Here is a 22,858-nt window from a genome sequence, read left to right on the forward strand (position 1 = left end):
TTAGCATATAGCGAACAATAGTATATAATACTTTTAAGGCATCTTTTGTTTTGAGTTTTAATCTTGTATTGTCTGAGAAAGCCTTCAAATATCTATAGGAACAAGGACCTATCTAGGATGAAAGAGTGCTGCAGGTATGACTTCAAAACCTGGAAGTCTAATTCACCAATGGTTCCCTCGAGATTTTCCAATGGGGTTTTTCAATTTATGAGTAAAATAAGGCCTGTGGTAAACATAACTTGACGATACTTGAACGTTTTGTTAAACAATGTAAACTGCACACTCACCCCAAGCTGAAAAAACGAATATAGAATTAAAAATATTGCACTAAACACAGACATCATATTCACAGCATATTACACATTAAGCGGGGTTTAGAGTTTCAAGACCATTATTAGTTAAGCTTCTGTTTTGCATTTTTCTATTTTAATACAAATGGTTTCCATTACTTATGTCTTCATTTTTTTGAATATTCATGAACCCAAACTTCTATTTAAACCTTCAAAACAAATCGATTTTGAATCACAAAGCCACTTTTGATCCTACCATATACTGTATTCATTCAAATAGATGGTCATTTAAAGTAATGTTAAACAGGTACGGCATGTTGCAATTCACTCACAGCACACACACACACACACCAGCACTGCCTCTAAAATCTCAGTTTCGTCACTTTATTAAATGAGTACAATTTATTCTGACAAGCTCTCTCCATTCGTCTCTCTTTGTCTCAGGACACGATTCCCCTGGGCCGAAACGTTGAGGAAGAAAGTTCCGACAATTAACAAAAAAGGGTAATAACAGGCTAACGTTTGTACGGTAGGCTTAAGGCAGAGACAAAGGGGAGGGCAGGATTACAGGAGCAATGAAGGGGAAGAGACTTCGCTGGCTGGTCTCAATTCATTTAACAAGCCTTAAAGGGGAGGAAAATAAACTTCAAAGCTAAATACACATTTGAATATAAAAAAAAAATCCATCACATTTTTCCAAGAGCACACATACATGTTGCTGTGGGCTTTATTCACAGATGTCAGATTAAAGAATACACATTCCATTGTCTTTGAGGCTTCAAGCCAGATTGGCAAAACCGCCACAAAGAGCCGAAGTATTTCAAGCAATTGATTCGCTTCAGAGACCGTCCTTTTTATGAAAAACAGACCGTATGAGCATGACTTCTATTGCACCTTTGCAAAAATGTGTTCAAATCGCCAAGTCGAGAACAAAGCATGACCCTGTTGGACATGCACCTCAAGTTTTACTCCATTTCCTTCCCAAACTAAGTGCTGAGCTTATGAACTGACATACAGTACGCTGATAAGAGTTACCATTTCACAGAAAAGTGAAACTTTCAGCCCCAACATTGCAGTGCAAAAACAATAAATACTGTAAATGAAAAATAAAATGAACCCTGACATCTTCAAAAATAAGAGAAGACAGCCCAAGAGAGATGAAGGGAGAGAAAACAAAAGTGGTAGAGAGTTGATATTTACATCCTGCACAGGGCTTAAAAACCAAGAATATTTACATAAAGATGGGTGGAGCAAACCTGGTCAAAGCACACCCTCTGAACAACAACAAAAAGAATAAGAAAACAGAACAGGAGAATAGCATGAACATCACAGAAAGTTGGAAGATGGGCCTTTGAGGGCCTCAGAACAGGGTTCATCGAGAAGCTAACATATATGTTCTCAAGAAAAGAAAAGATATCGGTCGATTTGTGGATCGATACGACTGACTGAGACCATTTAACGTTACGTTTCTAAACTCGTGTGGAGATTTCACAAACATTTTATAGAACTGTTCTACCACAAAGGCCTTTAAATATGAGAGTAGCTTAATTGATCAGAAAAATTCTGTTGACTGAAATGCTCAAACAGAAAGGAAACGTTCTGAAACACTGAAATATGATGCATGGTTCAGTCTCCAGGCCTGATGTCATTCAAAAATGACGTTGAACGGATGAAGACTTTGTAATCTCACAAGCATAAATTAAAAAGCCTAGACCCAGAGCATCATTAAAAGTTAATGATAATGCCCAGGAATATAAAGTCACTTCAGTACAACAATATTATTTTATGCTATTGTCTTGCATACATCTTTCAATCATTCCTTCCCTTCTTTATGGTCAACAATAACGTTTAACAGTTTCCCAACTATCTCTTCTTCACTGTGCCTTTGTTCCACAAGGAAAAATCTACAGATGCTTTCTCAAAAGTCCCTCCAATTCGACATTTGAAAACCATAAATACATTTACTGGAAGGTAAAAGCAAGATATTAAAATAACTGTGTAAAACCACAACATTTAGTCCCGCCTCTTTTGCTTGACATTTACAACAAGATACATCATTTAGCGTGACTGCTTGTTCCCTGCGAAATGCATTATACCTCAGATAGGGAGATTGAGAGGGATGAGTGAGTGTTAATGCTCAACAAATCAAGGTAAAACATCCACTGTAAATGTTAATTTAAATAAATTAAAATAAAAATAAGACAGAGGACCTGCCCCTAGCCACTGAACCAATCGCATTTGACCTCCAAAGCACGTGTGGTGTTGCGTTATGGATGTGTGAGAGCTTTGCTACGGGCCTACGCAGCCGTTCTGGGCTCGATATTGACTACCTCTATTATCTGAAGCAAATATTAGCAGTATAACTCTGTTTGTTTTTGTTTGTTGCATGTACATGGCAGTGTGTCGGTGTGTGTGTGTGTGTGTACAGTACGGTTCTCAGAAGACAGTCAGCAAACATCAGGCTTTCCAGACTGCCGTGCAGTCACTGGTAATTCTGAAACGCGTGACACCTGAATCAGTCTGTAAATGTGTGAATTAGAGCTATAGGGAGGAGAAGGCGTCTATGAGGTAAAGAGGGTGTAAAGACTGTATGTGTTTGTCAGAGGGAGAGATGTGCACTGTGGTGGCTCAGATGCTGTGGTGTGTAAGCTTGTTTTTCGAGTCACAGCCTCAGGTGCTGTTGGTCAGAGTAGATCCAGGCTGTACAGAAACTTCAGAGCCATCTGACAGAGAAGAGAGAGGACAAAACAAAAAGAGGACTTTGAAAAATAAAATTTGTCAGCATGATCGGCATACACAAGGCTCCATACTTACACACACAAAATACATCCAAGTACCTTTCAAAAGCTTGGGGTCAGTAACTTTCTATTCAGCAAAGAATCCCAGGTTTCCACAAAAATTAAGCAGCACAATTGTGTTCAACATTGATGATAAAAAAAATATGTATTTCTTGAGCACCAAATCAGTATATTAGAATTATTTCTGAATGATCATGTGATTGCAATATGTTGCCTCAGCAAGCATAAGAGACTTTATATTAAAAAAAAAACTTTTCAATGATAGTGTAACACAGTGGTTCCCAAACTTTTTCTGCCAGGCCCGATTTTGTGGATAAAGATAATTTTAAGCCCCACACCAACATTCACCCACATAAAGACACACACCCAGAGCAGTGTGAGAATTGGGGCTTAGGTGGCTTGCTCAATTGTGAGTTATGAGAGTGGAAGAGAGCGCGCAACATTGGAGTACATCAGAAATAGAAAGGGGGATTGGTTTACTGATGGGAATTTGTTGTCGCGTTGAGCCACCCCACATTCAGTGTAGACAGCATCACTGATCATAATGAGTTCTCTATTCGCTTTAAAACGTCACGGTTAATTAATTGTAAAGGCTCTGCTACACTGAGCGTTTCTGTTGCACAGAATTGAACTGTTGCAACTTGGACAAAAAGGAAAAAAAAGTTACACCAACAGGACCTGAATTTTGTGGGGGGAGGAGTGGGAGAAGGTAGCATTTTTTTTTTTTAATAAATTTTGACAAAGGTCTCTAATGTAGTCCGCCCAAGACCTCCAGTCAGCGAACTTTTAACGTAACATATATAACGTAATATAGTTGATCAAAAGAGCCTTTCAGACAGAGGTAAAGCAGCCTTTGACTACTTTGGTTTTCTTTAAAAGGCAAATACATGCCTAATATGTAGCTTATATTTAATTCCAAAGAGACAAAGACTTGATTTATTATCCCATAAATCTATTCCCATCAATAAATAACACTTCAAAATCTAAAGAGTGTTTATGTGATTTTATAATGTTGTGAAATTAATTAATGCATAATAATCATGAAACCATGATTATTCCTCAGACTATAATCGTACCAACAAAAAATAAAAAGAAAATTGCGCCCTTGCCGCATCCCCCCCCCCGCATTTCATAACTCTGGGACCCCCAGTTTGGGAACCACTGGTGTAACAGGAGTTAAACGCGCTGTGAAGACATTACTACATCAGGAAATTAATTTAAGAAAAGAAAGATAATGAAAGAAAGCATTTTCCTTACTGATGAATCATGCACAATAAAACAACAGGAAGACTTTATTAACATCAAATTTTGCCCCCATTAAATGCTTAACCCCATTCACTCCCGGACCATCACTAAGAAGCATAACAGCATTACCGTTGGAGGATGCTACGGTTTGTGCACGGGCATGAGGTGGAATGAGAGTGGAATTGAGCTGGGGCTGGATCATCAGCTCTGAAATAAAGAGAAACACACTCTGTTGACATCTCTAAGAGGAACAAACAACTGAGCAAACATATCAAATGCTCTTTTAGGAACAGAAACGATTAACACACTATCCCATAAAATGGGCAAGCACTGTTATCACTAAGCAATACCGAAGAAAACCAAAAGGATCATTTTGTAGGAGCTGAGCAAAGTGATGCTAGTCTCCTCTAAATCACTTCTGTAGCATTTGATTTTTTTCCCTGAAGTCCAATTATGCTATTCAAGGTTTCTTGCATCAAACGTAGTTGTAATTTAGCTTTGCATGATCATTTGCTGCCCGCTTTCTAACCCTTTACCCTTTTCTAACCCTAACAATTAAAGGAATGGTTCATCCATAAATTAAAATTCTGTCATAATTTACACGCACTCATGTCTTTCCAAACCTGTATTAATTTATTTCTTCTGTGGATCACAAAAAGAGATTTGTACTGGCCGCTCTTGTCCATGCAATTAATTTCCATGGGAAATTAAGCTTTCGAGCTTCAAAAAGGCCGTAACAGTATCAAAGTAGTCTAAACGATTACGTTTGAAGTCTTCTGGTCATATGATACATTGTTGTGTGAAGGAAAGATTTTTAATTTAAATCATCATTTACTGATAAGCTTCTTCAGATCTGCACAGAATACATCAAACATGTCATCATGCACACAAACAAGATGGGAGTTAATCCTCTCAGGTCTAAGGGTTTTTTGGGGTCCTTGAGGTGTTCTGACATGCTCTGACATTTGTGCTTTTTTCAGTTATTTATAAACATGTTAATGGCAAAGGTGTAAATTCACTCTATATAGCACAAACGGGGCTACCGTAATATGTGAGCAACATGTATGTACATGTTTGTATTTTTGAGAGAATATTGCTTATGCATGGATATTGAAAAAACTAAAACTTAAAGTGTCTGAAATAAGGCCACAAAAGACATACTAATTATGTGTCCACAAGACTTTTGACTAATGAGTGTTGTTGCCTAGAATTTTTGCTTCAAAATGATCTGAAAATCATCCTGCCTAATCATTTACACAAAACAATATATTGATTCAAATTTTATAATACACCTTTTGTTTGGAAAGGCAATATGCGTGGAGGCGTGTTCACACCTTAGAAGACAAAGGCCGGATAATGTGCCGCATAATGAGCTGCATATTAATTAGCCTTTCACACAGGTGTGTCACAGGGTCCCAAAGAATGCAAGGACAAAAGAAATGATCTATATATACATATTTTACAATTAGAAATTGTAGCCAATTACAAATAGGTTACAATTACAACAACAATTACAATTTTAACAATATTTCAAGTGTATTGCTTTGTAAAAAGTATACATTTTATCATGCATATTAAAAAAGGTAAGGATTCGTTAGTTTGAATATTGGAACAAACACTATAATAACATCTTAGTTGATAATTCAATATACCTACTTTATTTTTGACAAAACATCATACTATAGTATATTTAACTATGAGCAGAAATTGGTGAACAAAAGCTTACCTATTTAATGTGACAGTAGTCTTTTTTTACAGTCAAAACTTTATAATCTATCCAAAACTAATCACAAAATCTTGTCTAAACATTCATATTTAGTCTGTAACATACTGTGTATGATATATTAGTATATACATGTGAATTTGCAGCTTGTTGCTTATACAGACATTTTATTTCAACATATTTCAGTATATTTTTACTCATCTTAGTAGGCTATAGCAATATAGTTTGGATGTGTTCATGTAAACATAACGTTTACTAATGTAGGTGCGAGAGTGAATGAACGGCACAGACACGCGCTGTATAACTGTAGTAAACAACAGTGTGCGCGCCTGTGCCGTTCATTCATCATTTAGACTACACACAGACACGCAATTCATATTTAAACAGTCTTTTTGCGGTTTACAGTCAGACACTATTCAATATCGCGATTAGAACAAAGAACTTAAGAATAAATGACTTACTACGTCAGCTGGATCCGTTGCTCCTCGAAATGAAACTACCACTTCTGGTACATTTTCCAGGGTTATTAGATAGTATTATTCCTCACACCGAAAGGATACGCTGTGTACACAGCTGTACAAGATACTTACTAAACACGATGTGTTTTATAATCCAGCTGATGGGCGTTTACATGTTTGAATGGCTTGCCTTAGATCATTTGCGTTTGAATACCGCACGCTCTCCGTGGGCGTGGCACATTAACGCGTAATGAGGTCTAATGAGCTGGAAAGAAAAATACTGACATCTCTCTCTTTTCATACAGATTACATAAACTGAGAATATTTGTTTTTTATATAAATTAATTCATTTAAAAGAAGAGAGTTCAAGCTTCATTATGGAAAAACACTCGTGCCTGTATGACAAGTATTCGCGGAATTACAGTTAATTTTCGGACGCGTTTCAGAATGGACTTAACTGACAGAGAGAAGGCAGAACATCATGTTTGTTTTTCTTTATTTGGCGAAAAGCACAACACTTTGTTTTTATTGTGAGTATCCACAAAAAAAATAGACACTTATCAGGATCTAATTATGTACAACACTTAATATGTAAGATCAAAATCAACAGAGTATTTTGAGTTTCTTTTGCACTGATAAGAAAAAAAGCGAGAGGCGCGATAGCCGACCTCAGAGGGTTAATAATGACAGGGAACTCCTCCTTTGAATTTTAAAACACTACCATTCAAAAGTTTGGGGTCTGTAGAATTTTATTATGTTTTTGAAATAATTCTATTATGCTATCCAAAGCTGCATTAATTTGACCAAAAGTAAAAACAGTAAAACTGTGAACATGACACATGGATCGTGTTATTTATACTGCCTTTTATCAGAGTGGATCAAAGTGCTTAATAGTAAAAAGAATATTTATGCCGTTACTGCAGGTTAATTTTAATAAATGCTCTGGGTGCACTGGAGGAATTTCTGATGTCTGCATTAAGTGATTCTCACAGGTGGAATTACAGAAAAGGCTGATTAAATACCCTGACCCGGATCCTTGTTCCGAGACTAAATTGCCTCAGGCTAAAATCGATACTAATCTTATGGAAATCTGTTTTGAGATTCATTACTTGAATGACATCTGTATGTAATCGGTGAGAAGTTTGATCCAAAAGCTCATGTGACTAACCTGTCATGGTGAAGTTGAAAAGCGGAGGCAGCTCTCGACCGCTGGGCAGACGGGTGCCAGGTTGGCGCAGCTCATCAAAGAAGGTGTGAGCGCAAGCTTGAAGCGGGGACAGTCGTGTCACTGGTGTGTACTCTAACAACCGAGAGCACAGGGCTATTGCCTCAGGAGGAGTTCTTGGTTTAAACACCTGTGGAGGAATTATATTAAAAAAAGAAATGAGAAACGAGAGGAAACAATACGAGACTTAAAGCTCACTGACATCAGCTACTCTCTGGAAAAATGTTGTACTCAATCCACTAGTAAAAAAGGAAGTATACATTTTCAAGTATAAAATCTTTGTAAGCTATTCAAGAATAAGTCTTTTACCTCACATGTCAGTCATTTGGTCTTTTTCTTTGTTTAAGTGAACAGTTCTTGACCAGAACAAGCAGTAAACTTGCCAAATGTCCAAAGATGTTACTTGAGAAAATTAATAAGCCACTCTTGTAACACTGCTAACAGATGCCTCATGGCTTTGGCCGTAAATATGAGCCAGATATGGGGGTGAGATTTTACCTTGGTCCATGGATGTGCTTTGATCTGTGGAAATTTGAACTCAGTGTAGTTCGGGTTCATTTCACGGATCTGTTCTCTTGTGGGTGTTCCAAGTACCTGAGCAGACAGACAGAAACAACGGTGAAGAATGCTGGGTTGAAAAAAAAACATGTTTGTTAAGCGAACTATGTTGAATTTATTGAAATGCAACATTATGTGTGATTCCAATTCACATTTGTGTGTGTTGGTGTATAGACAAACACAAACATTCATAAAAATGGAGGTCAATGAATGTTTTTGAAAGAAGTCTCTTGTGCTTACCAAGCCTGCATTGATTTGATAAAAAATACAGCAAAAACAGTAATATTGTGAAATAGATACATTTTAAAATAACTTTTCTAATTTTCAGCACAAATACTCAAAAAACATTATTATCAATGTTGAAAAGTATTTAAGGTTAATACTAGACAATTCTAAAATACATTTAGGCAGTGGTGGAAAGAGTACTGAAAAAATATACTCAAGTAAAAGTACCATTACATTCGAAATAAATGTAGTGCGAGTTAAGTAAAAAGTACTTGTCCAAAAAACTACTTGAGTAAGAGTAAAAAAGTAGCTTATTTAAAAGTACTCAAGTAGTGAGTACTGAGCTGCAGATTGTACCCCCTTATAGTAAACACTGTACACTACAATTATAAAGTTTAGAAAACATTTTACATACTGTGATTTACATGATCTTTTGTTGTTTGCCAGAAAGATTGAAGCTATCGTCCATCTTTTTAAAATGCATCAAAACAACGTGAAAAGACTACAGAGATTAGAAGATGAAAGAGTTATTCCCAGTACACTATCACCATTTAAATAAAATAAAATAAAAAGATTTAAAATTAGGTGTAAGGCCACTGAGCCTGAGCGTGCTGTTGTTGCGCATAAAATATCAATGTTTGGAACAGTGCAAATAATTCAAAAACCTTTAGAAACTCATACGAGAGTTCAGCATCACACACCATTAGATGGGTTAAATAGAGAGATTAAAAAGACCCAATTTCTCTCCAAAACAGTACCAGTTTTAGTGTTTTAATAAAGAAATAAGATTCACTGATATTATCAGTTTACCTCACCTAATGCACTGAAAAAGGCTAAGATAGTGAGCAAATAACACTGTAATTGCATTACATTAAATATGTAAATGCACATTGTTCTAGGAGGGGGGCATCAACCTTTACAAATTGTATTATCAGCATAACAATTTGAGTAAATGTAGCTGTGTAAAATGTAAAGAAAATTGTGCATTAAATAAGGAAGTATTTCCGGGGAATCTTTTTCAAAAGAAACACGCATTGAATGAAACCAAAGCCATGGGTCATACTGAATCTGGTTATCCAATTTCAGTACAGAAGGTGTTTTTCCACATTAAGCGTTTTAGAGTGTCCCCAGCACACCTTCACTCATACTAAACTCCTCAAAAGTCAACGAGTTGCTGACTTCTCCAAGTGATGCTGCATGACGAGCGCGAGGGAGGGACGTAACACTGACTGCACAGATCACGTGTCTCTATATACAAGCAAAGGGGAGCGGGAATTCACTGCATTTTGAACGTGGCACTTGAGGGAGTTAACAACACCGGACGTAATATCCCCAACCTCACACCAAATGTCAGGCCCTGTAGATAGGCCAGCCTATATAAAGATCATTTAGTATGCATAAATGTGAAATGTACCTTAGCTTATTAGAGGAAGACACTGCATATCTCGATTGAACTGATGCTTGAAGAATGCACTTCCACAGCACAGCAGCCATGATTAAAAGCGGTTGGGGGTTAAAGTTTTCTATGCAGAATTTGATTTGAAGACAGTCACAAGACTGATTACTCGATCCAATGGATAAAAACAAATAAAACAAGCATGTAACGAGTAACGACCACAGACGGAGGGAAAATAGCGGAGTAAAAGTACCGATACATCACTTAAAATGTACAAAAGTAAAAGTACACAATTTTTAAACTACTCAAAAAAGTACACTTTCTGATTAAAAAGTACTTAATTACAGTAACGTAATAATTTGTAATTTGTTAATTCACACCCCTACATTTAGGTGATACTTTAAACTCATCTCTAAATAAAACCATTGTCTATTTACATTAAAAACAGTGCAGTCCAGTAGAATATATTTAACAGTCATTTTAGGAGCCATGATGGTGGTTCTTCACCTTTTAATAAATAGCCATGTGTAAGTCTTCTATGTAAAACAACCTTGATCAAATTAGTAAAAAATTCTTCTTATTCTAGGATTTATTTCATGTAACTTATTTCCGTGGCATTCATCCCATTCCATCTGCCACATGTTATTACTGGTCTGAGATCAGAGGGTTGAATTTGACACTGAAATATTCAAGTTGAGAGCCTCCTTTGCAGCAATATCTGCCTTCTCGTTACCAGATAAACCTGGAACCCAGCAGAAAAACATACGGATGATTTTCTTAGCTACTTCAGCTAATATACTTATAAATATGGGATGATCAGTTTTTACAGATTCAATTGTCTGAAGGCAGTCGGTGAAGATTAAGAAATTTTGTTCTTGTCCATTTTCTATAATTTCTACAGCCAGGAGTGAAGCACGAGCTTCATCTGTAAAGGTAGAACTTTGTCCTGGGATTCACATCTCTAATGAATGCGTCTGCCGACTCCTGTATTCGCAGATGGATCTGAAGCAGATAAACATGTCTATGAAGAGGAAAACTGCATCTTTAACTCCAAAGATTTCGGCCGATATTCATGAGGGTGTGTTGTTGTCTTTTTGTGACGACTCAGGGCTAATATGAAATTTGGCCTTTTCAGATCCCAGGGAGGAATAGTTCAAAAGTGAGTCTAAGTTAAGATGTCCAAATTAATGTCCAGGTTCTCCAAGTTTTTATCATCATTCATCAAGGTCTAATATACCCATGTCTGGCTTCTTATAAATAAAGATATTCCTGGAGAAAGACGGGTAAGAAGGCAGGATTACTCCTGGGGCCTCATTTATAAAACTCTGCGTAGGAAAAAAATATTCAGACTTATAAAACCGTGCGTACACCAGAATCTGCGCAGAATTCACTTTATAAATCCCAGTTAGCGGAAGATTTTGCACTCATGCGTCTCCACCCTGAAACAACCATAAATGGAGCTTACAACGCCTTACTTACTATGCATATCCTCATCTGCATATCATTTGCATATGATTATTCATCAACGTGATAACATGTTTAACGGTACCAGACATTACGAAAATATGAAATACGGATGTCATTAATAAAAAAACATTTAATAGCCTATCCTTGCCTTGTTTTTGAATAAATAAATCAAATAGTGTAAAATACATTTCAGATAAAGGTTTTCTCAATCTTTTCCACTTGCCAAAGAGTATTTTTAATTGATTTATATTTTTAATGGAAAAAGACATATTTGCACAAAATTATTTTCTCAGACAATCTGCTATTATCATGATAAGCAATTAATCTCTGTAGTTAAAACATTAAAACATAGCATGCCAGAGGAAAAGTGTTCAAAAGCATTGTATTCACAACAAATATTTATATTTATTGAATATATAAACGTTGTAACTTCTCAGTAATGATTTCATGTAGTTTAAGTGTTTAACACCATTAATGAGATTGGCATATTTAATCTAAATGTTTATATCAGAAGTAAAACATAGTTTTAATCATTCTTTTATTTATTTAAACTGTTATTGTGAACATGCACTGCATTTATGATTAGGACTTATAATGAAGATTTACGGTTTTAGATAAGCTGCGTCAGTTTCAGTAAACGGCCCAACGCGCCCGCGTTAAAACGTTAAACGTGCGCTGGCGCGGACATTTAAGAAGGGTTGGACATTTGCTTCAGTCTTGGTGAGTGAAATTATGTTTGTATTATCTTTCTGTATATGTATAATTGTCTTTAGATTTTCTGTCTAAAAGTGACCAAAAAGGCATTTAACTCCAGCTCACCATCGGTGTCGCCAAACTGCTCCATCTCCAAAACGTTCGTACGCATGGGTCAGAGTTTGCGTGCAGGTGCGCAAATTTTCCCTTCAAGTTTGTTTTTATAAATCACAACTTATGCGTCGGAAGTAGCGTACGCATCTTTCAGGGCCTGTTTTGTGCGTACGCAACGGTTGTAAATGAGGCCCCTGGTCTGTTGTGGAGTGAAGGATCTCTGGCTTCTGTATAAAGATTTTGAACTGGAGATGTCCTAAAAGCTCCTAAGGCCAGACGTATATTTTGATGATGAATAGTAGAACTGAATCTAATGGCTTGTTTTCACCGAGCGATACGGTACAGTACAGTCTGCAATTTTTGCCGTTTCCATTGACAGAAGTTGTGAATGGTACCCTAATTCCAAACTGTGCCGTACCACTTTTTTGGGACCCTTCCGTTGGGGTAACTAGCACAGTAGTCTGGTACTAAAGGGTGGAGCTAGATGCAGAACATTGATTGGTTAACAGCTTGTGCATGCTTTTTCAGCCTTCTTACTGTACTGTGCCGTACCACTCGGTGGAAACAAGCCATTAAAGTACTGATCAAAATTAAAGAGTTAGTTTTACCTTTATGATCTCCACTAGCTGGTCCACACCACTGTCTCCAGGGAAGATGGGCTGCCCCAGGAGCAGTTCGGCCAGCACACATCCAGCTGACCAGACGTCAATGTTGGAGGTGTAGTCTGTCGCGCCAAAGATGAGCTCAGGGGCGCGATAGTATCGTGAGCAGATATAAGAGACGTTAGGCTCACCCCTCACCAGCTGCTTTGCACTGAGACAGATTTGAATTATGAGACAATCAGGCAGTCAGTATGAAAAATGACAGATTTATAAAGATTCAATAAAAAAAGATTCAATAAAACAAACACTGAAACAAGCTCAACCCCACAAAATAGTCAAAAATCTCAGTCCATCCCGGCACAAAAAAAGTGCACAGCACCACTGCTGTTCAAAAGATTCTGTATTAAATGCTTTGCAATTAAAAACAAAAAGGCATATATGACAGAACTCCTGGGAAAACAGCTCCAGAATAATACTCAAATCAATGCAGATGCACTTTCAAACAAAGCAATTATTCCACTCTGATGTGCATGCTCGGCCAAATAACTATTTAAATGCTTTTTCAGTTGCCAAATTGTCCACAAAAGTCAGTTTTCATGTTCCCTCAAAAGAAACAAAAGAAAATGCAATGACTTGAATGCCAACAAGTGCCTTAAACAAAAATAAATATACTTGAAATACTAAAAAATACATGAAATTGCAATAAATTAAACAAATATGGTCTGGATTACAGTGGTCAACATGTCTGCCTGCCATCAAATAGTTCAAGTGTTCTTCATAAAAACAGCTCAGAAAAAGAAACCGTTTTTAATGAGAATCCGTCAAAAAAGGGGGCCAAAGGAACAAAGAAAGACAATCTGACATCAGAAAGACATCAGTAGGGCTGCAACAACTAATCGATAAAATCGATTATAATCGATTATGAAAATCGTTGTCAACGAATGTCATTATCGATTAGTTGGTCTGCTTACGTCACGGGGAGCGTTTACTGGTACGCACACACACGCAAGGTCTCTCTCCCTCAGGCGCTCTACCGAGCGCGCGCGCTACACGGTTTGGAGCAGTCTCTTCTGTCTCGAATGCGCGCTCTTGCTTGCGCGCTCTAGATTTCGGGAGTTTGAACTAATTCGCGGGCATCAGGAAGCCGCAATCAATATGCGGGAGACTCCCGGGACTTCCGGGATGTCTGTATTTTGTCTCGAGCATCAGGTTGTGCAATCAGTTCGCTCGCAACGTAAGTGATGGATTAAAATAGCGCTACCGCAGAAATAGGTTAAATTAAAACGGTGTTTACAAAGTGAAGCATTAAATACAAAGGCAGTTAATAACAGCAGCAGTAAAATATTGTTTTTTAGTCACTGTACTCAATGGTTTTCAGCGAATGCTTGTGCACTAATGCATAATTTCTCCTGTCCTTTACTCAAGCCTGTTAGCTTGCTGGGTAACGTTACCTCCATTCCGTTCTCTTTTTATAGCATTTGTCTACTAAGTTTTAATTGTTTTTCAAACGCGATCTACTGCGGCTCTACATTCACACAATTGTTTTCAGTCTTTCTATATTTATTTAATCAATTTATCCTTATATTATATTCTTTTATATATTATATATATAATATATATTATATTCTTTTTCCTTATATATAATTAATTTTAAATAAAAATTAAATGAATTATATATTTTAGATGTTTTTAGTTTGTTTTTAGTTCAGATATTCACATCTGAACAACATGTCTGTGTAAATTTGTTTTAACAAAAATTGTGTTAAAACATAATATGTTGGATATCATTTTTTTAACAATAATCATGTTTGTCAACTTGCCATCAGCAATTATCATTAAAAACAATGCAAATATTGATATTAGTAAAACTCAATGTGTGGCTTTTGCACTTTTTAAAGTACACTTTTACACATAAATACCCTGATTTACGGTTTTATTTAGTTATAATAAAAAAAAATCTAATTTAATTTCTATCCGATTAATCGATTAATCGAAAAAATAATCGTCCGATTAATCGATTATCAAAATAATCGTTAGTTGCAGCCCTAGACATCAGTATCTCATAATCAATATCTTATTGCTTTTGTCAAAGAACACGAACAGTGGCATTTGCTTACGTATTTAACAACCCAATCAGAAACAATATCTTACATCAGAAACAATATCTTACATAAGGCCGCAGGCAGGGCGAGACAATGCATTGACTATACATCAAATCTAGACACCAACCAAGGCCCGCCCTTATAAAGAGATGCACTCTCAAAATACAATGACTGTAATAGTGTAACACCCATTAAAACCGAACATAATGTTCACTGGTGGACATAAGGTCACATTTGAGAACCCATCAAATCTACCTACTCGCTCGTGCTCTCTCTCACACACACACACACACACACAGACACACACGCAGGCAGCACTGACCTGCCAAAGTCACAGAGCTTGAGAACAGCTGTTTCTGGGTCCACCAGGAGGTTTTGTGGTTTGATATCTCGGTGACACACACCTTGGGAATGGATGTATGCCAAACTGCGGAAAAGCTGATACATATACACCTAAGAGAAAATAAAGGCAAGTAAGCAAAATTATCTTTCTTTTTTCTTTAAAAAAAAGATCTTTATCAGTCCCCATCTTTCCTTAATAAAGACTGATTAATGAGAAATTCTGTGTAGTTTTATTACTAGAATCTTGCAGAAAATTCAAAGACAACATGAAACAATATTTTCCAAGCATCTATATTAAGTATTGTAATGCATTTCTTTTTTTTATCTTTTCCAAAGTTAACAAAAAAAAACTTTTAAAATGCAAAATTGAACATTTGAACCCCTTCTGCCAAAATATATATATTAATATACATTAAAGTATTATTAATAATATCATTATTATTTTCATTTTTTTATATTATTATTAACAGTATTATAAATAAATGAATGAATCCATTATAACATTTCTAAGTAAAACAGAATATTGCGCAGGAAATGTACGGTAGGATGAGGGACTTTGCACAATCCAGTCAAATCTTGAATAAAACAAAGTAGACTGTGATATTGTCAGCTAATATTTATTTCCTGTCCATATGGTTTTGGTTATGTCAGAGGTGGTGAAAAGTAATCATTACTCATTATTACTTATTACTATAAGCAATAAGCCTTGAGAAGCTGAGTGTTACTGTGATTTTCCCACAGTGGCAACAGCAAAACTATCAAAGAAATCCAATAAAACTCTAAACAGTTAAATTGATTAATCATGATCACAATCATTTTTGTGCTAAGTAATTTAGTTCTTCTAACTGTAGTAATATCAGTCAAACTGAAAGCTGCTTGTGTTCGACAAACTGACGAATTGTGCACAATAAGACCAAGGACATTTATTCAAAGAATAAATAATGTGAATTTTGATTTAATGTTGCCTTTAAGAAGTCAAGAATTGACTCAGTATTAGAGAATGTTTGTTCAGTCAACTTTACCTTCACATAAAAGATTGGAATAATGGCTTTAGCTTTGCTGAAGTGTCGTGACACCCTGTAGACAGTCTCGGGCACATATTCCAGCACCAGATTGAGGTATACCTCATCCTTCTGTGGAATAAATACACATTTAATTTGTAGATTATGAAATATAATAACCTGTCAAAAAAAAAAAAACACACTACATGGCCAAAACTATTTTGGGAAAATCCTTGCATCTATATTCATTTAGTAATTGTATGTATCATTATATCATGTACTGTAGTTATGGAGAGGATATAAACCCTTTAAAATCACAACAAGGCCATCAGACAACACTAGAACCACAGAACAGGCCATGAAAAGAGTCTATTATCTTTTTAACCATTTCAACCTAATTCAGCGGGAATTCAAGAAAGACACAAACATTTAAAAGTAGTGTACATATTGATTTCACTTCAAGGTCATAATATAGAGCTTTGAAACAAATGTCACAGGTTTTTTACCTTCTCTCCACTGCAATAGAAGAAATAGCGCAACCTCACTATATTGCAGTGGTCCAGTTTTCTCATGATCTGTAGTTCTCGATTCTTCATAAACACAGAAGAAAGACCGTTAACATCTCTCAGGGATAAAAGACATCACAATATTTACAAGCAAGTAATCACGACAGTACAATCACCCTAGAGCAGCCTGGGTTTATGAGCCTTGTTTAAGGGCACAGTGTTTGCTTTGGCAGTGGACAGCACAAATGGGTCATGTAAACGGTTAGCGGTTTCAGGCTAAAAGAGGGCGGCGTTGGTCGACTAAATGACCACATACTGGTGATATATTCAAATCAGAATATCGCTGTGCATCTGAGAAGATCTCTTAACCCAAGACTGCTTTCCAAAAATTAGTGTACTGCCAATCTCTGAATGAAAACCATCTGTTGATTGTCACGTAACATACAAAGAACTGGATACACTTATAGTTTGCTTATAAGGGGTCATCGGAAGAAAAATTCACTTTTAAATGGTGTTTGCATATAAATGTGTCTTTGCAGTGTGTGGACAACCACCATACAATGAAAAAAAATCCATTCACTCCTTTTTTTTGAATCCTCAAAAAGTCTAAACACTCAATAATTACCTAAGCTGTTTGTATTTTCTGAGCAATATGATGTCATATTGCTCATGCTCCGCACACTGACGGACTGTCCCGTATTAGCATATTTACGCCCTCAGCCGTTTGTATACTGTCCGCCAAGGCAGCACTTTACGCGTCTTGTGTCGACACCCCCCATTGAAGAGAGGGGTGGGGTGAGCAGTTGCTCATTATCATTTAAAGAGACATGCATCGAAACGGGTCGCTGTGAACAGAGCTGTTTCTGAGGAGGTAAAAGGGTGTTGTTTTATACAACCATTGAGGAATTTTACAAACTTTACATCAACCAGTGTTATTGCTGTTAGGCTATAGTATTTTAACATTTTTAAATTAGCTTGTTATTTTTCCGTTCTCGTTTTAATATTAGTTAATTTTGTTATGTGCTCTTATATTTTTTATATTTCTATATAGCCATTATTTTTATTTCATTTTTGTCATTTTAGTACTTCACCATGTTATAATATGCTGTTGGTCCTCTGTGTCCTGCCAACCCACCTAGGAGTGCACTCTACTAGACCCCTGAAGGTGTCCTGTGTTATCTGGCACATTAGACATTTGTAGCAGATCCTTCATGTCCAAGGTGGACCCACAATGGACTTGTGCATCTAGTACATCCCACACGTTCAATCAGATTGACATCGGAGGAATTTGGAGTCCATGGCAACTTGAACTCTTCATCATGCACCTAAAAATCAGTCCTGAACAATGTGTGCAGTGTGGCTGAGTGCAACATCCTGCTGAAAGAGTCCACATCCACCAGGGAACACCATTGTCATGAAGGGGTGTACCCGGTCTGAAACAATGCTCAGGTAGATGGCATGTGTCAAATGTCCACGTCCACATGAATGTTGTCCCGCAGTGCATCCTTGTACCATCACCTCCCCAGGTAAACAGTGCACACGTACACAGCCTTCCACGTGATGTAAAAGAATACGGGATTCATTGAACCAGGCAAACTTCTTCCATTGCTCCAAGGTTAGCTCCTGCGCTCGCATGCCCAGCATTCTCGGCTGTGGACAGGAGTCATCATAGGCACTCTGATTGGTCTGCGGCTACTCAGCCCAAAATGCAGCAGAGTGCGATGTACTGCGTGTTGTGACACATTCCTCCATCATTAAAATGTTGTGTTACAAGTTGTACTTCTGTCAATCTGGTCCAGAAAGAATAGCCTTCATTGGCCTTGCGCATCGAGAAGCCTTCGGAGCTTCCAACACCCTGTCGCCAGTTTGTGGTTATTCCCTGCTCAGACCACTGTCGATAGGTTCTCACCACTGCTGATCGGGAGCAACCCACAAGCCTTGCAGTTTCAGACATGCTATGACCCTGTTGTAGGCCCATAAAAATCTTTTTGCTTTCCATATAATTTAACCAGACCTTGACATGTGGCCTTGTTAGGAGATAATCAATGAAATTTGCTTCACCTTTGAGTGGTCAAAGTTTTGGATCGTCAGTGTATATATATATTGGGGATGAAACGGTTACCGGTTTGATGATATATCATGATAGGCAGCATAGGTTTTGTGTGAAACCACGGCAGAAAGCGGTGAGAGGTTTTACAAGAGCGCTGAGGGAAATTACATAGGAATGAATGAATTACATGAATGTATCTCTGAAGGGAACTGAAAGCAATGTTTACAGCCAGCATGAAAGACTTGGGACAGTTGACTGAATTGATCGGGCTGGTGCTGGATTGTGACGAAAGTTTATTTGCACGCGAAAGAAAACCCGATTCAATACTTGCACGCTGTTTTCTGTGCACAAACACAGAGAGCTGCATCTCAGGCAGCACAAAATCACAGAATTGAGAATCCTTCGTGTCTTCTTGCGTTTCAACAGACAAATACACACAATGATGTCAAAATGCCCATCTTGTCGAATAACCTCGTAAACACTGTCAATTATGTCTTAAGGGAACATAAACAGCTGAGAAAGAAATCAGATGTGTATCATTATATTGAATCTGTGCCTTCGGTCTTAAAGTGACAGCAGTCTAAATAAACGTCTAATAAACCTTGTGCTGTCTGCCATTACTGTTAAATCCAACAACACAAGACAAAGAAAAAAATCACTCACTGCTCTTGACTGAATAACGTTTGTAGCTTTAACAAGGATAGCTCTGCATTTGATTTTTCAGTTTCTGTACCAGTACAAACGTACAGCACTGTTTTTTAATTTGTATCTTTGTTCTATTGCATTTATTTGTGCTATTGCTTGTAGCTTATCTGGCTGTTCATTTGTCTTTAATAATGTCTAAACTTTATATTAGTTAGGCAAACAAAAAATTGCACAGTGCTGTTAATTATTTGTTATTTGTTAGGTTTTGTTATAAAACTTAGTTAAATGATTTCAGTGTGTATTTCCAGCACATTTTAACAATACCGTGATAATATTAATAACTATGATTATTTTAGCCACAATAATCGTGATATGAAATTTTCATACCGTTTCATCTCTTATATATGTATCTATATATACACATTTGTTTTGATTTCAGCTTTATTTCAATTACCAAAAACACATTTGAATGGTTTTAGTTAACAGCACTGGATAAACCATAAATGGTTTGCAGGTCTGTTCTGTAATGCAACTAAATGCGATTTTCATATCTTTTGTTTGTAAATGTCAAAGACTAATAATATATAATACTTTGTAACAATTTGAACTGTAATTTAGTTATAAAGCAGTGGCGGCTGCTGGTCTTTCAAAGAGGGGAAGCTCATTTTCGGCCTACATCATAAAATGTTTTAATTTATTTATACACACACATATATATATATATATATATATATATATATATATATATACATATACATACACACTGTATGAATGAATGAACAAACGATCTAAAAAAAAGATATTAAACTCAATGGAGGAAATGTGGGAATTAGGTTAAACTGAAACAAGGAATGTGGTGTATAATTGTGTGAAATGTATGATGAAACTTGGCTAGCAATTTCGCTAAGCAAATACCAAGAAATAGGTTGTAGCAGTTTGTCTTTCGTCTACACTTGGAAAATCCGCAATGGGACAGAGCTCGAACAGCTTCAGCATCAGCGACTTTTTATAGTTCAAAATCACTGTCAAACAAAAGGAGATACAGTCTTTCGACAGACCCTCCAATCATCACGCAGAAGCCCGGAGTCCAGACATAATCGCAGATTTATCCAATGACCGTCTAGTTTCGAAGCACTGAAAAAAACTGTTCAAAGCAGCCCCATTGAAGTCAATGGACGCTGGGCTTCAACCGGGAAATGCACTGTGACGCTCCGAGAATGAATGAGAAGGAAATCGAGTCAGTCGACCTGCTATATGTAGCCGATTCTGAACGAACTCGTCTTCGAGATGAATGTGTTTTAACGTATTTTTAGTCAGTAAAATGTTAACACAATAGTACATATTTGACCATAATTTTTTTGACATTATAGGGGAAGCCGAGCTTCCCTTGCAGTCTTAAAGAAATCCCCACTGGTACAAAGTAACCATATTAATTATAAATACTTAAAAAAATATGTTATTAAACAGATACACTTGAATATGTGTGTCGTACCTTAAATCGCTTATCCTGAAGTACCTTCTTGATGGCCACCCACTCCTGACTGTCAATGAGGCGTGCCTGATACACTACGCCAAAGGAGCCATTACCGATCACCTTGATATCAGTATAAGACACCTCCTGCGGGCGATCCGGGCCCTGGCCTGGGGTGGCAACCACTGTGGTCACCTTCCCACTATCTCCTAAAATACATTTGAGACATTAGATCTGATTAACCAAAGCTGAAGTCCTTCCTGTAAATGCCAATGCATTCTTGCAGCAACTACATTAATTCAAAAAAGCAATGCTATTCCCTAAATATACATATATTCCTACCTATTTGGCATATACAAGGTGTATTGGTTCATAACCCATTAAGAAAATATTTTAAATTAAAAAAGTTAGTTACTGAAAACATCACTGTCACTACAAAGTGTCTAGTAGTATAAAACCCATAGACTGATATGCATATTTGGACAGAAAAATAACCAAACCTTGTGCATGTGTAATTAGTAAAAAGTGTAAAACAGTGTATTTGTCATTCTAAAGGAAACATGGCACATATTTCACTAAATATGGGCCTGTCCTGCCTGTGTCCTTCACACATGACATTATGACAGTGGGCGTGTCTGGACAGCTAGTTACCATGCCCTATAACCTAGAGAGTTGCCTAGTAAAACATCTGAACAATCACTGTAATGACAGAGCCTTGAACTGGTTGTCAACCATTTATTCTCAAGTTTATGATAGTGTTTTAAATCCTAGTGTGCATCCTATTTAGATAACATTATCCACATGTTACAAATCCGTATACACTACAAAATACTTACTAGGCTACTGCAATGTTTTTGGGCATAGTATTGCCATGGTATTTATTTTCTCCCTCTGGTAGCACCATGGCTTTCTTTAAGTACCAAGTAACATGTAAATATCAATGCACATGAATATGGAAATCAGTACCATGTTATATCAAAGTATTATGGTATCAGCATCACTGTAGCATGGTAACGGAACAGGACGTTTGTGTTAATGTCCCAAAAGGCTGTCTACATACCTCAAAAGGTTTTGATGCCAAGTCAATAGCTCTCGTTTATAATAACTTAACTTAGAAGTTTGACCATTTTCCTTGGCTAGCATGGGCTAGTGTCGTGTAGATGACATAACAATCAATATCAAGAAAGCATGGGTGTGTTATTTAATTATACATGCGATATGTTCATTAAACACTCATAACTGAGATAACTCCGCGTATATACTCACTAGCCAGTTTTAAATTTGAGCAAGCAGACGAACTATCCGCCGAGGCCTGTGAGACCCCGGACTTTCCTGCGTTGCTCCCCACGACAGCGGTGGTTCCGGCGGATGCTGCAGCGGCTCCGGACGCCCCCTGAGGCTCAGCGAACGAGCTCGTCCTGGGCCGCCCGCTGCCGCTCATATCTGACTGAAAATGTGCCGAAGCTGGGGGGCGACGATCAGCTGTTCCCTCGACGACTTGGCCTGCTGCTGAGTGAAACATTTAGTTAAAAACGAAAAGATGACAAACGTTTTGCCGCGACCCCCAGCGTTCACCCTCTCTCTCACGCGCTGAGAATATGCGCAGCCTCATGGGGAATGCAGTTCGAGCGCAGTGTAAGCTCACTATATTGATCCAGACTATTAAAAAAAACCTACAGGGGCAGGTGTCATACACCTGAGCAGAGCGGTCACTACCGGCATCTAACTTTATCATTCACAATTAGTTGTTTGTGTATTATAGCCTACACATAAAATAATAAGAAAGAAAGAACTAAAAAAAAAACATATGAATAAAAATACATTAAAACTTATTCATAAAAAAATTATAATGTCTCTAATAAATAAGACATATAAAGATAATAAATATTAAAACAGATTATAAAAATAACCTATATTTTTCAGTGTATTATATTTATACATGCATAC

At 37.0% G+C, this 22,858-nt stretch overlaps 1 protein-coding gene across 1 annotated transcript; it reads right to left on the minus strand.

The window, feature by feature from the left end:
- Positions 1-653: 653 nt before the first annotated feature.
- Positions 654-22,613, minus strand: gsk3aa (glycogen synthase kinase 3 alpha a). The gene is made up of 10 exons (XM_077195024.1): positions 22,178-22,613; positions 20,933-21,120; positions 16,746-16,829; positions 16,261-16,371; positions 15,219-15,349; positions 12,801-13,005; positions 8,238-8,333; positions 7,683-7,869; positions 4,463-4,540; positions 654-3,013 (listed from the first exon to the last, which is right to left on the minus strand). The coding sequence occupies exons 1-10, from the start codon at positions 22,431-22,433 to the stop codon at positions 2,961-2,963; spliced, it is 1,389 nt and encodes a 462-aa protein (XP_077051139.1). The 5' UTR covers positions 22,434-22,613; the 3' UTR covers positions 654-2,960.
- Between the last annotated feature and the right edge of the window lie 245 nt (positions 22,614-22,858).

This window comes from Siphateles boraxobius, unplaced genomic scaffold, assembly GCF_051911475.1.
Source record: "Siphateles boraxobius isolate OS27281-9 unplaced genomic scaffold, OSU_SipBor_1 33, whole genome shotgun sequence".
NCBI classification, from domain to species: domain Eukaryota; kingdom Metazoa; phylum Chordata; class Actinopteri; order Cypriniformes; family Leuciscidae; genus Siphateles; species Siphateles boraxobius.

Excerpts from the sequence above, each read along its gene's own strand:
- gsk3aa (XM_077195024.1), bottom strand. The coding sequence starts at position 22,433 with ATGTTTCACTCAGCAGCAGGCCAAGTCGTCGAGGGAACAGCTGATCGT. Across the intron at positions 16,372-16,745 it reads TCTATTGCAGTGGAGAGAAG|AAGGATGAGGTATACCTCAA; the intron begins GTAAAAAACCTG and ends TTTATTCCACAG. Across the intron at positions 8,334-12,800 it reads AGCTAGTGGAGATCATAAAG|GTACTTGGAACACCCACAAG; the intron begins GTAAAACTAACT and ends CTGTCTGCTCAG.